This window comes from Hemicordylus capensis, chromosome 16 (assembly GCF_027244095.1).
Source record: "Hemicordylus capensis ecotype Gifberg chromosome 16, rHemCap1.1.pri, whole genome shotgun sequence".
Classification (NCBI taxonomy): Eukaryota; Metazoa; Chordata; class Lepidosauria; order Squamata; family Cordylidae; genus Hemicordylus; species Hemicordylus capensis.
Window position 1 is genome coordinate 6441823 of NC_069672.1, and position 19331 is coordinate 6461153.

Genomic DNA, 19331 nt, shown 5'->3' on the forward strand with positions numbered 1-19331 from the left:
GCTACAGCCCATTGCCGCCACGCCAGCCACCAGTCACCGCCGTGGTGGCGGGCGATCCGGGGGGTGGGGGGAAAGCCACTTTTTGGCACCCCCCCCCACGTGGCCCGCTGGGGTGGCGCCCAGGGCACGTGCCCTGCCTGCCCCCCCCTATCGTTACGCCCCTGTGCCCGTGTAATGCTGAGCTGTGAGATCAAGGGAGGGAGTGACATGCTGGGGCAGGGCAGTGATTCTGGAGGACATACTGACTGTCTTGTAGTGTAGCAGGGATGGCCCTTTCATGAGGCAAGGTCAGGCAGTTGTCTCAGAGTATCAAGGCACCAGCACTAAAAAAAAAAAAAAGATGTGCCAACCAGCTTGACCTTGAGTCAGTTCAACATCCAACTGGTCCAGCTCAAAGGCTTGCCCTTGAGTCAGACTGGGCCTGGTTCAGCTCGAAGTTGAGCCTAACCTTCCCCCAGACCAGTTCAGGGCTGGTTCAAGGGTTCTAAAATAAATGGTCAGGGTGATTGTATGGTGGCCTCCAAAATGGCAACCATCATCTCTGCAAGGCCCAGAAGGGACCAGGATTGACCAGGGGAAGGCCGCATCGGAGAAGAGGAACCACTGGAGACCCACCCCCCATAGCTGCAGAAGCACCCTCTGTAGGCAGTTAGTGTTAAAACAATTTTTTAAAACTCTAAACCCAATGAACCAGCTCAATTGGAGTTTAGCTGGCGGGTTTGTTAGCTGTGCCTAAACCGAACATGACTGGTTGGGTTCGAGACGAGTTTGGACTCCTACTGAACTGAGCAATCCAATTTTGTGCACACCAGTAAAGATGACCGTGAGTAAAAACAGATGTTGTACTGCACTTTCACCATCAGAGCAGTAGGGGTGTGCAGAAAACCAGAAAACCTGGTTCGTTCAAATCAAACCAGATTTAAGCTGATCCAGGTCCGGTCCAGTTTTGTGAGCACCCGAACTGGCCTCTGTTCAGCTCAAATTCAAGCCTGGTTCAGGGGGGATTCGAGGCCATACCGGTAAAGTAGCTTTTATTGGACATGGATGTGGAGAAAGCCCTGTGTTCGGCGTCCTCATTTTAAGTTTTAGACTCCATTTTCGGAAAGATTGCAAGGCACCTGCAGACGGTATGTTTCCACACTTGACCATTTGGGGTTAATGGTTGCCATCATCACAGGCATTCAGAGTCATGGATGCAAATGGCGGAACAGTGTTCTTCTCTTCCCTTTGCCTGTGTGGCTGTAAGGATTAAAGAGCAGCCGAGGATTTCAGGCCATCGGTAATCCTGTTAGAGATTAGCCCAGACACCTAGAGACAGATTTCTCTTTGATGAAATATCGGATTCCTTTGTTCCCAACTAGGGCCAAGGTTCACAAGCATGCTTCTAGGCTTGAGATTCTGAATCCATCTCTTTTGCAACCAGGAAAATTGCCTCCTGGTCCATCTACACCTACACCAGGAAGTAGCTATGAATGCTTTGTGCTTTTTGTACAACTTCTTTTTTATCCTGACTCTTATTTGACTGCGAACCCTGTTCCTTTCTTTTACTATAATAAACTCAGAACAGTTATTTCTAGTGGCCATCAGTTGTGCAGCTGTGTTTGTACTATTCTTGTGTTTAAACCTGTGGGTTTCTTTGTTAACTTCTAGACTGCCTCATCCAAAGGCTCTGGGCAGTGCACAAGTTTAAAAACAACAAACAACAACAACAACGACAGAAAAATACCATTGAACACCATTGAACAAACACCATTGAACACACACTGCTTAAACCAATATAAAAACAACTTTAAAACAGTTCTAAAAATCCATTTAAAATAGTTAAAAACAATTTAAAATCCTTGGAAGGTCAGGCCAAACCCATAGGTTTTTAGGGCTCTCTCAAAGGCCAACCACAAGCCTAAATTACGGATATCTGCCTGGAGTGCATTCCATAGGCCAGGAGCAGCTACAGAGAAGGCCTGACTCTTGAGTTGCCACCAGATGTACTAGTGGTAACTGGAGACAGACCTATCCAGATGACCTCAAGGTGCGATGAGGATCATACAGAAGAAGGTGCTTTCTAAGGTAGCCCAGACTTAAGGCTTGCAGTGCTTTAAAGGTAATAACTAGCACTTTGGGTTTTGCCTGGAAACATATCAGCAGCCGCACAACTGTTTTAAAATAGGCATAATATGGTATTTCCGGGTTTCCCCAGAGACCAGTCTGGCTGCCGCATTTTGAACTAAGTTTACAAACTACCTACAAGGGCAGCTGTAGTGACCCGTCTTCCCACCCTCTAAAGAGTTAACAGGAAGTGAACCCTTGTCTTGACTGACAGGCTGGTGAACTCCAGGACTCAACCAATTAGTCAACCAGGTGGGTGGGACAGGGAAGCTGCAGGGGGAATTCTGGGAAGAAGAAAGGAAGTCTGTGCTGGGAGCATGGAGGACATGCTGCAATGGAGTTTGCTGCCGCAGGATGACTGTAGATCCTTGTAAGACAGGATTGCAGGAGGCTTGATTCTCATCAGGAGTTTGATGGGTTCAAGGACAGGAAGCTAGGGCTTTGGCTTCGGGAATTTAGCATAGGAAAAAAGTGTTTTTAGCATAGGAAAAAGAACTTCACATCAGTTCTGGGTGCCTGCCCTGGGTGTCTACCACCCACCCCAGTTTTGTGCCCCAGGTGCTCTACATAGGGAGAAATGGGCCAGTTTGAGTCTCCAAAACTAGGACAAGCAAAACCCAAACTAAACCAGGTTCCAACCACCCTGCTTCGAAGCTGGTTCACATCCGAACCAAACAGGCGAAGCCAGTTTTGTGCACATCCCAACTCCCTGATGGACCCTTGGAGTGAGGGAGATAATGAAGAAAATAAGGAGAGGTGGAACTGGGGGCATGAAAAGGTGGAACATGGTAGACATGAAAGTGGATAATCCTGTCAAGAGCACTCAGGCACTGGAGGATGTGTTGGAGGCTGAAGTCAGCACTTGCTTCTTATCCCAGCAGAAGGTGAGGAGCAAGCAAGTGAAGAGAGCAGGAAGGGCCTCTTCCTCACCAGTGGGTCTTCTGGATATTGCTGTTCTGGATATCTAACATGCCAGTGCCAGCAACAGCTAGGCAAGGTCAGGTAGAGAGGAGAAGTACCTGTCTCCGGGACAGAGGGCTGCTCCTTTAAGGCTCCGCCTCTCCAGGCATTTATTGTTTATTGCCAGTGTAGTGTAGTGTAGTGCTTAGCGCATTGGACTAGGACCAGGGGGACCTGAGTTCAAATCCCCATTCAGCCATGAAAACCACTGGTTGACTCTGGGCCAGTCACTTCTCCCTCAGTCTTACTAAGGCCTGCTCAACTCCACCACCCCCAGCTGTTTTTGGACAACAACTCCCTTAATCCGCAGCAACTGTGGACAATAGCCAGGGATTGTGGGAGTTATAGGGCAACATCTGCAGGAAGGCTGAAGTTGAGCAGGCCTATCCCACAGGGTTGTGGGGATAAACATAACCATGTCATGTGGGGACAAACCAAACATAACATTACCATGTTGTGAGTATAAACATAATCTCTGGGCTCTGTGGAGGAAGAGAGGGATATAAATGTAAAAATAAATAATAAATAAATAAATAAATAAAATGTTTATTTAATTTATATCTAGAAAAGCATGCAAGTGGAAGAAGTTTACATCAAGGTGGTGGCAAATTTGAGTTAAAAAAATTCTTTCCTCCCATCCCAAGCCTTTTTATTCAAGTCCCCTGGTTCCCCCTTCCCCTGTATTGGTAAAGGGGAATCTTTACCAGATTCCCCTTTACCTGTATGGCCTCAGACTGGGCTGGAATTCAAGATGAACAGGGCCTGGTTTGGGTGTTTATGAAACCAGACTGGAGGACTTGGTTCCGTTTAAATCTGGTTCGATTAGAAAGAACCAAGAATTTCCGGTATTGTGCACATCCCTACTGCTCTGATGGCCATGGTGCAGTACATCATCTGTTTTTATTCACAGTCATCTTTAGGGGTGTGCACAAAACTGGATTGCCCAGTTCAGTCTGAGTCCAAACTGGACCTGAACTGAACTGGTCATGTTCAGTTTTGGCACCGCATACAACCCCCCTGGCTCAGCTAGATTTTGAGCCGGTTAAGGGGTTCTAGAATTATTATTTTAAAAATAGTTTTAATACTGCCTATGAGGGGTGCAGCTGCAGGGTATGTATGATCTCTGGTGGTCCCCCCCTTCTCCTGGTGGCCTCCATCAGGTTAATCCTGGGCCATTTTGGCCCATTTCTGGCCATTCCGGCCTTTGCTGAAATGGCAGTAGCCAATTTGGAGGCCAACACACATTTGTCCGTACTATTTACTCTAGAATCCCTGAACCAGCCCTGAGCCGGACCGGGGGAAGATTAGGCTTGACCTCGAGCCAAACCGGGCCCAGTCTGGCTGAAGGGCAGGCCTTTGAACTGGACCAGTTCGATGTTGAACCGGCTCAAGGTCGAGCTGGTTCACACATCCCTAATCATCTTATTCTTAGAGCTGGTGCCCCAATACTCTGAGACAGCTGCTTGACCTTGCCTCGCGAAAGGGTCATCCCTGCTGGCCCCACACTGCAAGACAGTCAGTATGTCCTCCAGAATCACTACTCTGCCCCAGAATGTCTCTCCCTCCCTCGATCTCACAGCTCAGCATTAAGAACATAAGAACAGCCCTGCTGGATCAGGCCCAAGGCAGCCCATCTAGTCCAGCATCCTGTTTTGCACAATAGCCCACCAGATGCTGCTGGAAGCCACAGGCAGGAGTTGAGGGCATGCCCTCCCTCCTGCTGTGACTCCCCTGCAACTGGTACTCAGAGGCATCCTGAGCATTACATGGGCAAGCCCTGCTGCCAGTCACGGAAGCATCTGTTCTCACAGTTACAGCTCTTCCCTCTTCACACAAAGGCGGCTGTAACCATGAGAACCAAGATCGAGGGGGTGAGTAATGTTATTACAGTGGGGGGGCACTTCTTGCTGGCTTTGATGCTGTAACCATTAACAGGGCTTTTTTTCTTCCCATGTCTTAATAGGACTCTGGTCTTCTCTTCCCCAGGATAAAAATACCCAGATCATTCAACCACTTCCCATTGGACAGTTCCAAGTTCCCTCCCTGGTGGCATCTCAAGGGAGGGCTGAGAGAGCCTTCTAAGGACTGAAGAGTAGTCAGTCCTCCTAGGAGGGGGCTTCCTAGAGTCCTCCTCCCTTGGTGAAAGCTTTGACTCCTCCTGCCAAAGAGATTTCCCCTGAAACATGAAGACCTTTTATGAACTTGACTATTCTGTCCATTTTTCTTTTCGCACAGGAAAAAGGAAACACCGGAATATCAAGGACTATGACTACTCCATGGAATGCGTCTTCAAGGTGCTCCCAAGTCACACCAACGCCCGCATCTTCTAGCCTCTTTTTGTACAGCAGTCCATCATCTCTTACTACATCGTATTCACAGGTTAGAATGTATGTTTCCGGGAGTTGGCTAATGATGTCATCTTCAGCTAAAAGTGGGGAAAAGGTGGTGTCAAAAAACTCATTGGATTGTTCTAAGACTTTGGGGCGGAAAGGAGTTGGTGGTGCAGGCTTATATCCTCTGCTTTTGAATCTTTTTGGGATATGGTCTGGATTTATCCAGGTCTTCCACTTGATTCTCATGTCCTCAGGAACATGGGAGCCTTTCATAGCTGCCTGTACTGAGTATTTTCTTCGATACTTCAACCCAATTTCCAGTAACATACGTTTGGATATTACGGGATTAAAAGCATTTTGCTGATATGATGGTAAATTAAAATCTACCGCCTGCAGAAAAGGGTGCAGCAAGATCTGGGCCCGCACTTTGGGGAGGTCAGTTCTCTTGACCAGCTCTTGGCAGACGGCAGCGACAAGTGTAGCCCCTGAACTATCTCCGCTAATTACGATACAGTCAGGATCCACCCCGTATTCCTTTGCATTTTTCAAAAGGTGAATGGTAGCCTTCAGGCAGTCTTCAAACTGTGCAGGATAAGGGTGCTCAGGAGCTAGACGGTACCTGGACCAACACAAACACGCATCATGCCTCATTTGCTCCTAGAATCACCGGCTTGACACTTGACACTGCAGCACTTGTACAAACAAACCCATCACATTAGTGCAAGGCTGTGGTGCTAGCCAAGAATCCCAGCCCCAATGAGAGTCACCTTGATCCCACAGACCCAGAGCAGCCAAATTATGAGCTCTTTGGGGACAGGGAGCAATCTTACATCTTTGTCTATGGGGTTTTGGGGTTTGTTTGTTTTTGCTGGAAAGTGGTGTGTGTGTGTATACACACAACACCACCACCACCAACAACAACGGGTGACATAGGGTGCAATGCTATATATCTATGGTGGGACAATCAGACAATCAATCAATCAATCAATCTTTATTACTCTCTGCGACCAGCATAATGTATAGGGGTGATTATTGGTAAGAGTAAGATTAGATAAAAGAAATGATAAAAGAAATGCCTGCATATAAAATAATACATATAAAAATTCTAAAAATACTAAGTCAGTGTTAAAATGTAAGAGTGATTATGTGTTAAAAGTGAGATTAAATAAAAAGGATAACATATAGAAATTAAAAATTAAAATTAAGAACATAAGGACTAATCATACTAAAAGGACTAAAAAGAGTATGCATGAGGGTCTCAATGCCTGAGAGACAGTAGAAGTAAAAGGCATAAAAGAAGGCATAAAATTGTAATAAGGTTAAAAGGTAGCCGAAAGATATAAAATCCTGAGTAATAAGACTGGTGATCCGCCTAATTGAGGGTGTAACAAGCAGTAGAAAGGGAAGGCACGTGAGCAATTACAGGGCCTGCCCAGAGTCACAAAGAGTCAGATTAAGGCTGATAGGACTCACTGCCCGTCATCCACTGATGAATGCTGATCGTAGCCGCACAGTACCTGGCAATGCTCTATGTAATGGCAGGCTTAGAGTCAGAGAGTAGCAAGGAGCTGTAGAATTGGTTCGGATGACCTGGATACTTGCTTAGCCATGGAAGGATGAGGGAGGCATAATTGTCTCCATAGAACAAACAGTACAGGAGGACATACTCAGTAGTTTCGATCTGCCCTGAGCCACAGGGGTATAGTTGCTCTGCAAATGGGGTCCCTCTAGCACTGCCAAGGGGAAGCTATGGCAGCGAGCCAAAGTGAATGCCCTTCTGTGGTTAGGGACCTCCAGTTGGGTGAGGTATGTTGCTGGAGAGGGCTAACCCTAACCCTAACCCTAACCCTAACCCTAACCCTAACCCTAACCCTAACCCCAAGCCTGTCAGTGATGTAAAATTTTGGAACACTGCTGAGATCATTCTGGCACTCAGAGTCTACAATGCGCTGTTTGATGGTTGCTTTTGCCTGATCATAGTCCATGTTGAGCAAGGTCAGGCCCATTTGGGGGCACATGCACAAATGGAAATGTGCAACAGTGCAGCAAGGATCAGCACCTGTCATGCCACTCAGGGACTGCTTTTCCTATGAAGCAAGAGATGCGTTGCATTGGAGCGCCACCCACTGGAGTCTGGGAAGGTGCCGATGAAACTTGAAGAAAAGCAACAGGCTTTTCTGTCTCTTTCTCTTCTGCAGCCAAGTGGATTCCGAAGTGGATTGCAATGCAAAGACAGACAGACTCACAGAAGTGGGGGTGGGTGGAGTGGCTTCCCTTTGTTCTCCCAGCTGCCCCCTCTGCGCTCTGGCTCAGTCTGAGTCAACAAGTTATCAAGTCAAAACAGTTTCAAGTTATCAAGTCAAAACAGTATCAAGTTTTGCAAAGGGACTCTCAAACAAACTTGACCAGAGCCACGTAGAAAGAGGCTCTCCTCCTCCCCTTGCTTGCTCTGGGCTAGGAGAAAGGAGACATGGGGAGCGAGCAAGACCACAGGCACAGTCTCATTTCAAAGAGGAAGCATCCTTTATCGTTCCTATTTCAAAAACAGTAAGCAAAAATGGAGGGGTGCTTATGGGGGATGTATGTTTTGTGAAATAGGGAGATACCAGGCATGGAATCACTCTGTGTCTGTGATTCTGGGGATGGCAGAGTATTGAATGCAAAACATGCAGTGCCTGTAGAATCCAGGGCAAAAATGCAAAAATGCAGTATGTTTTAGTTGCTTAATGCAGTATAATGTTCAATTTAATTTTCAGTATGATTATTTTGAGTTAATTGAGTAGAATTTACAGGCATAGGTAGGGACTATTTTTTAAAGGGTGAAAATAAGGAGCAAGGACTACTTGAGTGTTTTGCCTGCTTAATCATGAATGTATCCACAAAATTGAGATTAATTGGCACAAAGAAAAAAGCCTGTGTGTGATCTTGTGTAAGTTTCAATGATGAGATAGAGGGGAGTAAGAAGGATTTTGTGAGTGGTTGTTCATTCTAGCCAGTGAATTGCTATGAAATGAATACCTTACTTATATGTTACACCTTAGTTTAAAGAATATACACACAGATATCTCTCTCTCTCACACACACATACTCCTCATTCAGTTCTGAACATGTAAAGGTAAAGTGTGCTATTGAGTTGGTGTCTACTCCTGGTGACCACAGAGCCGTGTGGTTGTCTTAGGTAGAATACAGGAGGGGTTTACCATTGCCATATCCCGTGCAGTATGAGATGATGCCTTTCAGCATCTTCCATGTAGCATGTGTATAAATGTGGTTTAGTGGTTAGAGTGCTGGAGAGTGACTTGGGAGACCTGAGTTCAAATCCCCATTCAGCCATGAAACTAGCTGGGTGACTCTGGGCCAGTCACTTCTCTCTCAGCCTAACCTACTTCACAAGGTTGTTGTGAAAGAGAAATTTAAGTATGTAGTACACTGCTCTGGGCTCTTTGGAGGAAGAGCTGCATATAAATGTAATAACAATCTGTAAGGGACAGAGGAGCCATGTGATTTCATAACCCCATGAGAAATGAGCCTGTTCTTCTATATGCCATAAATAATATAGCTTGAGAGGCAGATACTTATCTCTTCTCAGCTATCCTGGAGACCTTACTTCTTGTAAAGTCAGAGCCAGAGGTGAGGGGCTGGAGGTGAGATATAATGTTTTTGTGTGCCACACTGTGCATGGCGCATTATTTGCATGTAGGAACATAGGAAGATAGGAAGCTGCCATATACTGAGTCAGACCATTGATCTATCTAGCTCAGTATTGTCTTCACAGACTGGAAGCAGCTTCTCCAAGGTTGCAGGCAGGAATCTCTCTCAGCCCTATCTTTGGAGAAGCCAGAGAGGGAACTTGAAACCTTCTGCTTTTCCCAGAGCAGCTTCATCCCCTGAGGAGAATCTCTTCCAGTGCTCACACATCAAGTGTCCCATTCATATGCAACCAGGGCGGAGCTCGCTTAGCTAAGGGGACAAATCATACTTGCCAGCACAGGACCAGCTCTCCGAAGTCTCCTTCAGAAGAATCTGTAACTGACATTTCCATCAGTTTCCCCTAATTGTCCTTTCAAGTGGCAATCACAGAAGCTGATGACAAAGGTGTGCTATCCCTTTAAATGCCACAGGCCTTGGACGGTTCTACAGGTGAAACTCGGAAAATCAGAATATCGTGCAAAAGTCCATTAATTTCAGTAATGCAAATTAAAAGGTGAAATAGATATATGAGACAGATGCATTACATGCAAAGCGAGATAAGTCAAGCCTTAATTTGTTATAATTGTGATGATCATGCCGTACAGCTCATGAAAACCCCAAATCCACAATCCCAGAAAATTAGAATATTCTAATCCTCCCTGGAAGTTTTCATAGAAAGGCTGGTGATATTAGGTGATATTATATATGATATTAGGCATCATATCCTAATTAAGCCTGAAATAAGTAATGAAGCAAACCGTGCTCACTAACAGAACAGACACAACAAATGAGGCACTTTCTCTGGCAAGATAGCGGCAGACCCTTTCGTAGGTATCTGGGGAGTGAAAACAGACCGGAGTCAGTATGCTGGCCATCATCAGAGGATTCCTCTCCATATCACTCAACATGAATGCTACATTCAGAAAGTGGAACAGCCTGCCTCTCACGGTGGTGTGCTCATCCTCCCTGTTTCCAATTTCCTGCACTGAGGAGGAGGACAGACTAGGAGGCCCTGCAACTCCCTTCCACCTATAAGTCTAAAGGGATGCAGATGAGTCATACTGCTTCCAGGGCCAGAGACTGCATTTTAAGAACACTCATTCACTGGTGTGAGTTCAGAGGAAGGCAACCAAGATGGTGAGGGATCTGAAAACCAAGTCCTAGGAGGAACTGTTAAATGTTTAGCCTGGAGAGAAGATGATGAAGGGGAGGGATGAGAGCCATCTTCAAATAGCTGGAGGACTTTCACAGAGAAGAAGGAGTGGACTTGTTCCCTGTTGCTCCTGAGGGAAGGATAGAATCATTGGGATTTAGGCTAGACCGGAGAATATCCTTAATGTGGAGCTGTTTGACACTGCAACCATCTCCTCAGGCAATGTTGTACTCTCCTTCCCTAGAGATTTCCAAATCCTTGACAGACATCTCAACGGTGTAGTAGTTTGTGAAGATGTCATCCACCCTGATCCAAGATGGTGGATGTGTAAACCTTTTAGGCGCAAGTGGGCTAACTTGTGAACCGCCTAACCAATTTGAACCTAATTTGCTACAGCTTTAGGGACACATGGGTATGCCCAAATGGCATGGTGTGTGATGATGTCATCCATTCCAATTCAAGATGGTGGCCGTGTGAACATCTGAGGTGCATGCAAGCTAATTTGTGGACTGTCTTAACTGATTTAAACCAAATTGGGTACAGCAGGGACACTTCAGTGACATGCAGGGACACTTCAGTGACATAGTTTGTGATTATGTCATCCACACCAATTCAAGATGGAGGACACAAACTTTTGAAGAGCAAGTGGGACAAACATTTTATTTGACCCTAGGTCAACATTCTTTGACCTTCTATTTTACCAGAAATGTATTGGGAGCCATTATGCTTCTTTTAGTGTAGGAATAATATGGTCTCTCTGAGTTGACCCATTGCCCCAATGGCTACTGTATTCTGTATCAGCTGCAGATTCCAGTCTATGTACAAAGGCAGCCCCACACAGAGCGTGTTGCAGTAGTCAAGTCTGGAGGATCCAACTGTTCTGAGGTCATTTATCTCAAGAAATGGACACAGCTGGCATAAATATCTCAGGCCATCTTCTCAACCTGGGACACCAGGAAGAGGTTTGGATCCAGAACCACCCCCAGACTGTGTACTGTGTCTCCTGGGGAATGATGACATGATCCAGAACTGAAGAACAAAATAGTCTCCTGAGTTATGACCCTGCACAATAAGTACCTCGGTCTTATCTGCATCCAGTCTCAGTTTGTTATCCCTCATCAAGCCCATAACTTCCTCTAGGCAGGGATCAGGGTGGTTATGCTTGCACCTGAAGATGTTGAAATGGAGAAATAGGTTTGGGTATAATCAGCATACTGATAACACCCTGTGCCCAATCTCCTGATGATATCTCCCAGTAGTTTCACATAGAAGTTAAAGAACATTGGAGACAATATGGAGCCCTGGGGTACACCATATATTTATATGGTTCAGGTTTTAGAGAGCAACAGTCTCCAAGGGACACCATCTGGAAGCTTCCTGAGAGGTAGGAGAAGAACTACTTCAAAGCAGTGCCTCCCATCCCCAACCCCTTCCGATGCTCCAGGAAAATATTATGGTCGATAGTATTGTAAGCTGCTGAGAGATCCAAATGGAAAAACAGAGTCACCCTTCCTCTGTCTTTTCCTAATTTCCCCTGCTAACTTGGCAAAGAGGCACCGTGGTGATTCTCATTATTTAGCAAGGGGAGAGTAACTGGCCCTATCCGCTCCCAGCACAGTACCCCTCCAGTGACTGTTGCTGGTGTCTATCTTATCTTTCTTTTTAGGTTGTAAGCCCTTTGGGGACAGGGAGCCATCTTATTTATTTATTATTTCTCTGTGTAAACTGCCCTCAGCCATTTTTGGAAGGGCGGTCTAGAAATCGAATCGAATCAAATCAAATCAAATCAAATAAATAATTGGAGATCATTGATCAGGCTGACCAAGGGAGTCCCCACTCCAGTCTTCCTAGGTTTTCTAGCTGGCTAGATTCTATCGCTTCTTTTACAAACAGTGCTACTCCACGGCAATATATCATTCCCTGTCCTTTCAATCGACTTTATATGCAGAGATAACTGTGTCCTGCTGTTGCTCACTGTTCCACCATGTTTCTTTTATGCCCACTATAGCTATCTTTTCATTAGCAACCAATCACTCCAGATAGTCCATCTTGGCTCAGAGGCTTCTGGCATTGTCATATAAGCACCTATATGCTGAATCTCTATTATGTGTGCTGTCTTTCTTTTGGACATTTGATCTCTTTTGCCAGCTAGCACAGCCTTCTGTCTGCTCGGGATGGCCCAGCCAGTTTCAGGCCTCTCTGAGCATGCGGTGGCCATTTTGGAGGCCACCACACAAGTACATGGGCTGTTTGCATGCCAAGGGTCATGCATACCTGAGGCCTGGAAAATGGCCTAAAATGGGCCAGATCTGACCTGGGGAGACCATTGGGAGGCTGGCGGAACCACTGGAGCCTCCTACCCTCGAGGCCGCAGAATCCCTTGGCGGCAATAAGTCTGCATTACCAGCACACACACAAATCCCTGCACCTATGAACCCATTCCGAACCAGCCTGGGGTCTTGGGCTCAATCTTGAGCTCTCTAACTGGGCCAATTTGATGTTGAGCTGGTTCACACATCCCTGCTGAGGTGGCTTCTCCTCTTCCACGGGTAGGCTGCAATATCACATTCAGCATATCCTGACATTTATTACAATGCACATGCAGCAACATAATAAATGCAATATGGTAGACTCTAACTTCTGTCTTTTCCAGTGCTGCACCAGATGCCAATTCCTCCGTGAAAGAAGAGAATGCCTCTTTGATGTTTGGTGTGGTCTTCTCGTGGTTGGTACTGCTTCACAGGCACACCGTCAAACTGGAGTTTCTTGATATGAAGCCTCGGGTCTTGTTTGAAGATGGGGAGTCCATTCATGAAAAACCTCGTAACTGTGTGGCGATTGCTGAAGCCCAGTTTCCATGCTATATAATCCTGTTTGCATTGAGAGAGAGAAATGTCAGTGCTCAGAAATCCTTGAAGCCTAACACAGAGCAGAGTGTTTCCCCTTTTTGCCACCCTACTGTAAGAGAGAGTTTCTTTCCCTTTTCTTCTGTTATATTGTTCTAGTCAAGTTGGGGTCTCTGCTGGGGCAGGGATCTGAAGGGATCACAGACCTTGGACAGCTAAGAGGGGAAGGGGAATCAGCACCTTGGTTAGCTCCAAAGAGGTATCGACAAATCCAGCAACACGGGAGTGATGTTGCACCCCCATGGGAGGGCTGTTGGAGCAGACTGCCAGGTTTGATGGCTTCATTTCTTAAAAGGGGCTGTGTCCAATTTTGTACGTGCTGGATCCGGTGGTGCTGGGGAAGCCCTGCTAATCCGGAAGGTCCTCAGTCAGAGGGCGGAAGTGGGATCTTTTTCAAAGATGCTGGTGTCAAGTGAGATATGCCCCATCCGGGAGGTGTGCATTTCATTATTGTTGCCTCAATGCACAACTTTGCATTTCCCATGGTTGAATTTGGTTTTCTTACTTTCCGCTCCATTTTTCATTTTAGCAGGGACATTTGGAATGTCATTCTTTCTGAAGTGTTAGCTGTCCTTCCCAGCTGTCTGTAATCTGCAAATCTGAATAGGATGCCCTCCATCTCTTTAATTAAGTCACTGGTAAATATGTCCATGAGTCAACCCATTAGAAATTGTCCTCCATCTCACCCACATTTGACCAGTTCACTTACCAAAATATCACGGGGAACTTTGTTATATGTTTTGACGGAATGAAGAACAATCATAGAGTGGGCTGCGCAGAGTGGCACATTCACTGCTCACAGCCCCTCCAACCACATTAATCTCAACACAACCCATCTCCAGCCTGAACCGGCAAACACAGTGGAAACACTCCTGACAGCCGGTACCAGCAGACACAGGGGAAAGTGCACACACGACCACAACCCCAGCCCCTGGGTCCCCTGCTCTTCACTAACCTGGGTTAAGATTGAGGGCAAGAAGCAGGGTTACCCAGATTCAGACTGTCAGGGCTTTTTGCCCTGCTTCACATGAGCATGCAGCCCTGGATTAGAGGCAGAAATCCCAGGTTTAGGCACTTGTGTAAAGAGGCTTAGTACTGTCTTCGGCTCTCCAGTGTTTCAGGCAGGCTCTTACCCAGACCTTCTGCATGAAAATCAGCTGTTTCTACCCCATCCCTAAAAGATATCATTACACAATCAAAACTGGGCATACAATTATCAGGATGTATCAGTCAGAGGCGGGATAGAAGACCTGCACATATCGGAAGATGCCATGATTGCCTTGTCTCATACATTCATTCATGCTTTCTTTACAGTGCCCCCTCTGCCCACCATGACAGACCAATTTCAAAGCAGCCTCAGTCAGAAGAATATACTTACTAGCCTAAGGACCATGAAGAATGTGTTCTCTGTCAGTCTGGCAATGATCCGATGACAAATGGCAAATGGGAATTCATATCTGAGGAGGTAGTGAGGGTAGGTCCATGCTAGCAGGTGGCAAAGAAGAACTGCCACAATGGCCATCCACAGCAAGACCCACAGAAAGTCCATTGTCTCCATAGCAAGAGGCTAAGTGGAGAGAGAGTCTGTTACTCTGCTTTCTCCAAGGAGTGGCTGCCCCCAGTGTACTTTTATAGAGTCAGGACCCAAGAACACGTCTCTCCCGTTTCAGAACATCTTCTTGCCAGTTCTAGGTTGAGGGTCGTTCCTGCCCCTGCCCCTTTGCTGGTAATGGGAAATCCTCACTGGTTCAAGCTTGTTCGGTGGTTGAACCGGACTGAGTCATCCCTACCGGTCAGTGCCGTATTCACCATATTACTTCTTGTTGCAGATAAATATATCTTTCCATAGAATCCGATTGTTTGTTTTCCTGGCTGTCCATGGTATCCTCAAAGGTCTTCTCCAGCACCAAAGTTCAAAAGTGTCAATACTTTTTCTATTTAGTCTCTTCAAAGTCCGGCTTTTGCATCCATAGAGTGTCATGGGGAAAATCATTGTCTCAATGATTTTAATCTTTGTAGGCACATGTGTGCCACCGATGGAGAAACTGAGTCATTGGAGTGAGGAAGACAGTGTACTTCTCTTACCCACACCTGGTTCTCATAAATTATTGAATCAGAAGTTAAGGGTGTGACAGAGTCTTGTGACACATGTTTTCCTTCTCCAAACAGGGGGAGATCTGTGAACGTCTGGGCCTTTGCAGTCAGGTTCTGGTTGTCCATTTTTTCCTACAACTCAAGAGCACAAGGTTGGATCCCAGCCTCTTCTCGAAAGATCTACATTTCGATGGGGTGCCTGTTCGGGTTTACTACCCTAAAGCACCATCTGCTGGCCTCAGGAGAGGATTTGTCTTCTACCATGGAGGAGCTGGCCTGGTTGGAAGCATTGGTGAGAGATTAAGGAGGAGATTCTGAGCACCCATTAGCAAAGGTGTCCCACTGTAGCCCTCCAGCCTACAATTCCCATCATCCCTAGCTTCTGGCACTGTGACTGGGTATGATGGGAGTTGTAGGCTAACAACAGCAGGAGGGCCACAGTTTGATGATGATATTATTATTTATTTATTTACACAGTCAGACAGGTGTTATTGACTGGTTTGTTTTATCCAGACATCGAGTCCTTCCCAAGGACCTGGGATGGCTGAATTTTATTGTCAATTGTTATAGATATCGTCGCAGAATATAGGCAGTTCCCAGTAAAGCTGCTTTTTGTAATTGGCTGATGGTGATTTCTGTGGCCCCTATGGTGTTGAGGTGCTCTTCAAGGTCTTTTGGAACTGCACCCAGGGCGCCAATGACCACTGGGATTATTTTGGTCTTTTCCTGCCACAGCCTTTCAATTTCAATTTGTAGATCTTTGTATTTTGTGATTTTTTTTCTATTTCTTTTTCTTCTGTTCTGCTTTCCCCTGGTATTGCTATGTCAATTATTTTAACTTGTGTTTCTTTCTTCTCGACTACAGTTATATCTTGTGTATTGTGTGGCAGATGATTGTCTGTTTGTAGTCAGTAGTACCTACTATAATAATAATATTATTACTTCTTGTTTACACAGTCAGATCCAGACATCGAGTCCCTCCCAAGGAACTGGGATGGCTGAATTTTATCATCAATACTATTATTATTATTATTATTATTAATAATTATTTACATTTTATATCCCGCTCTTCCTCCAAGGAGCCCAGAGCGGTGTGCTACACACCTAAGTTCCTCCTCACAGCAACCCTGTGAAGTAGGTGAGGCTGAGAGAGAAGTGACTGGCCCAGAGTCACCCACCAACAAGTCTCATGGCTGAATGGGGATTTGAACTTGGGTCTCCCCGGTCCTAGTCCAGCACTCTAACCTGGCTCTGCATTATGATAGCCCTGCATTAGGGAGGAAGCCAAAACTAAACCTGGATTAATATTTCCAAATATGAAATCCTTTAATATCCTTTTGTATTCGTACTGAACCTGTGGGATTCAAGTCACTTGCAGTTCTGCCTGAAAGTGATGATTCAAGGATTTGTGGTAGAACTGGGTTTTGTCAGAGAATGTCCAAAGGGACTCCTTAGGAGCTGAAAGTTTGCTGTCTAGGGAAGGTGAATAAAGAAAAGGCAAAAGGAATGGGGAAGCAAGATACAACCTTTATTGTAGTTATATGGGCATCTGTGACGGCCATGAATGGGGGTGGTTCTGGGAGAGGTGGAAGCTAAACTAGACATTTTATATCTAGTTTATAAAGACATTTATATAGACATTTTATAGCTAGATCTGTTCACAGGTCACCTTCAGTGGCTCAGCGGGGAAATGCTGAGCTTTTGAGTCCATATATAATGGGAAAGCTGGAAGCTGGGTGCAGTTCTGACGCACTGTGCCATTAGCACAGAACCTCTCACACCTACACTAGGAGCAGTGGCGGGCCTCAATGTGCCATGTGCATCTTGGAGATGTGCAACCCCCTGCACAGTACATAAGCTACTGACTTGGAGCTCTGCAATGTGCTCTTTGTTAGTGGAACTGCTTCAAGGACCTGGCCGGGACCCTGAGCTTACGTTTTGGGCTTCTGTGGGGCAATTAGCTACCATTGGAATGGAACAGCCCCACCTTCATAATAATTTGTTCAAAGCTTAGGTTGCAGAAAGAACTGTACAGAGAGGTTGAAGTTTGCAAATACAATCGGTTTATTGATGGATTGGGGGTACAGGAATAAAATGATTTGATATTTATTCATTCAATTTCTATACTTCCCTTCCAAAAATGGCTCAGGGTGGTTTACACAGAGAAATAAATAAATAAGATGGCTCCCTGTCCCCAAAGGGCTCACAATCTAAAAAGATACATAAGATAGACACCAGCAACAGTCACTGGAGGTACTGTGCTGGGGGTGGATAGGGCCAGTTGCTTTTCCCTGCTGTATAAAATCACCACGTTAAAAGGTGCCTCTTTGCCAAGTTAGCAGGGGTTAAGGAAATATTACTACTAAAATACGTTGCAGAGATTAACCAGATTACTTACAGAAGCAATTTTGCTTGGGGTTCAAATTAGATGAACTCCATACTGGCTCAAGAAAGAAGTCTGTAGAGAAACAGGTTTTTGGATTTAAGAAAGAGCAAGAATAGAGAGAGGTCCAGAGCGGAGCAGGGATTATTATATGACTTCCCTCCTTATGACTCTGATGCAACTGAAGGACCTCTTTCCTCTGGACTGGACCAGGAGTCGGGAGGCAGCAGGGAACTGAATACCATTCGGGGGTTAGGCAGCAAGGGTAAATCCAAAGGGAGTCTGGAATCCTCTAGCCAGTTTCTCATAGCAGCGAGGCATTCTGGGTAGATTGGGCCAGTGAGAAAGGCCGATCTGGAGGCTAAGAGCAGGAATGGCATGATGTGCAAGACACGGCCAGATGTTATTATTTATTTATTTGTTTGTTTATTTATTATTAAAACTTTTATACCGCCCTTCCAAAAGGCTCAGGCACATTAAAACACCATTAAAATCAATTAATAATTAAAGCAAAAAATTATAAAACAATGATTAACAATTAAAAACATCATAAAACAACAATTAAACAATCAGAACAATTTAAAAACAAGTTTTAAAAAGCTGAGAAAGCCTGGCTGAAGAGATGTGTTTTCAGGTGTTTTCTGAAAATTGCCAGAGATGGGGAGGATCGTATCTCAGCAGGGAGCGCATTCCACAATCTCGGGGCAGCAGCCGAGAAGGTCCGTCTCTGTGTAGCCACCAAACGAGTTGGTGGCAACTGGATACGGACCTCCTCAAGTGACCACAGCGGCCGGTGGGGCTCATAGCGAAGAAGACGCTCTCTTAAATACCCAAGGCCTAAGCCATTTAGGGCTTTATAAGTTATAACTAGCACTTTGTATTTTGCCCAGAAACCTACTGGCAGCCAGTGTAACTCCATCAACAAAGGAGTAATGTGGTCTCTCCGAAATGACCCAGAGACCAACCTGGCTGCTGCATTCTGGACCAACTGAAGTTTCCGGAATATGGACCTCCAGTGACTGTTGCTGGTGTGTGTCTTATGTTTCTTTTCAGATTGTGAGCCCTTTGGGGACAGGGAGCCATCTTATTTATTTATTATTTCTTTGTGTAAACCACCCTGAGCCAGTTTTGGAAGGGCGGCATAGAAATCGAATTCATCATCATCATCATCATCATCATCATCATCATCATCATCATCTCCTGGCCGGGTGTAAATGGCAGCCATGAGCAAGGATTGTGGTGCTGACCAGTTCTATCTTTCACACTGAAAGGGTGGGGGGAGGTTGCACCAGGGATGACAATTCAGCTGTGACGCCTAATGGCAAAACCTCCCCTTCTCCCACTAATCACTCCCTCATGGGAGTGACTGGCCACTGGGGCTCTATAGAGAGCAAGGTTGCGGTGTGGAGGAAAGCCATGGGGAGGGGTACTCCAGAGACTGCTTTCTATGTCTTGGCAGCTGCCGCCAAGTAGCTGTCCAAGTGAGCCCCTGCCAGCGCATCTGCCCAGGTGAACATGTGCATGCATATCTGTGCCCCCAAACGGCAACACCCCCATCCCAGGATTGCTTCAAAATGGGGGTCCTCTCTCCCCAAAACTTCACTGGGCATTTACAAGAGCTTCTTCCCATTGATGTCAAAATATCCAGGACACTTGGATGCTTTCTATTTGCAAATTTTATTTTCTGATAATAATGATGCCATTTC

At 45.8% G+C, this 19331-nt stretch overlaps 1 protein-coding gene across 1 annotated transcript; it reads right to left on the bottom strand.

Annotated features, from left to right (window-relative positions):
• Nucleotides 1-5186: 5186 nt before the first annotated feature.
• On the bottom strand, nt 5187-13055 carry LOC128338625 (arylacetamide deacetylase-like 4). Its single transcript, XM_053281346.1, has 3 exons — nt 12881-13055; nt 9861-9924; nt 5187-6018 (listed from the first exon to the last, which is right to left on the bottom strand). Exons 1-3 carry the CDS (start codon nt 13053-13055, stop codon nt 5187-5189), a joined length of 1071 nt encoding a protein of 356 aa, XP_053137321.1.
• Between the last annotated feature and the right edge of the window lie 6276 nt (nt 13056-19331).

What these genes read in the sequence shown, in the direction of transcription:
- LOC128338625 (XM_053281346.1), bottom strand. Translation starts at nt 13,055, where the DNA reads ATGAATGGACTCCCCATCTTCAAACAAGACCCGAGGCTTCATATCAAG. An exon ending in CAGCACTGGAAAAGACAGAA is followed by an intron (nt 9,925 to 12,880) that starts GTTAGAGTCTAC and finishes TTCACTCCCCAG; the next exon opens with ATACCTACGAAAGGGTCTGC. An exon ending in TCATTTGTTGTGTCTGTTCT is followed by an intron (nt 6,019 to 9,860) that starts GTTAGTGAGCAC and finishes GTGTTGGTCCAG; the next exon opens with GTACCGTCTAGCTCCTGAGC.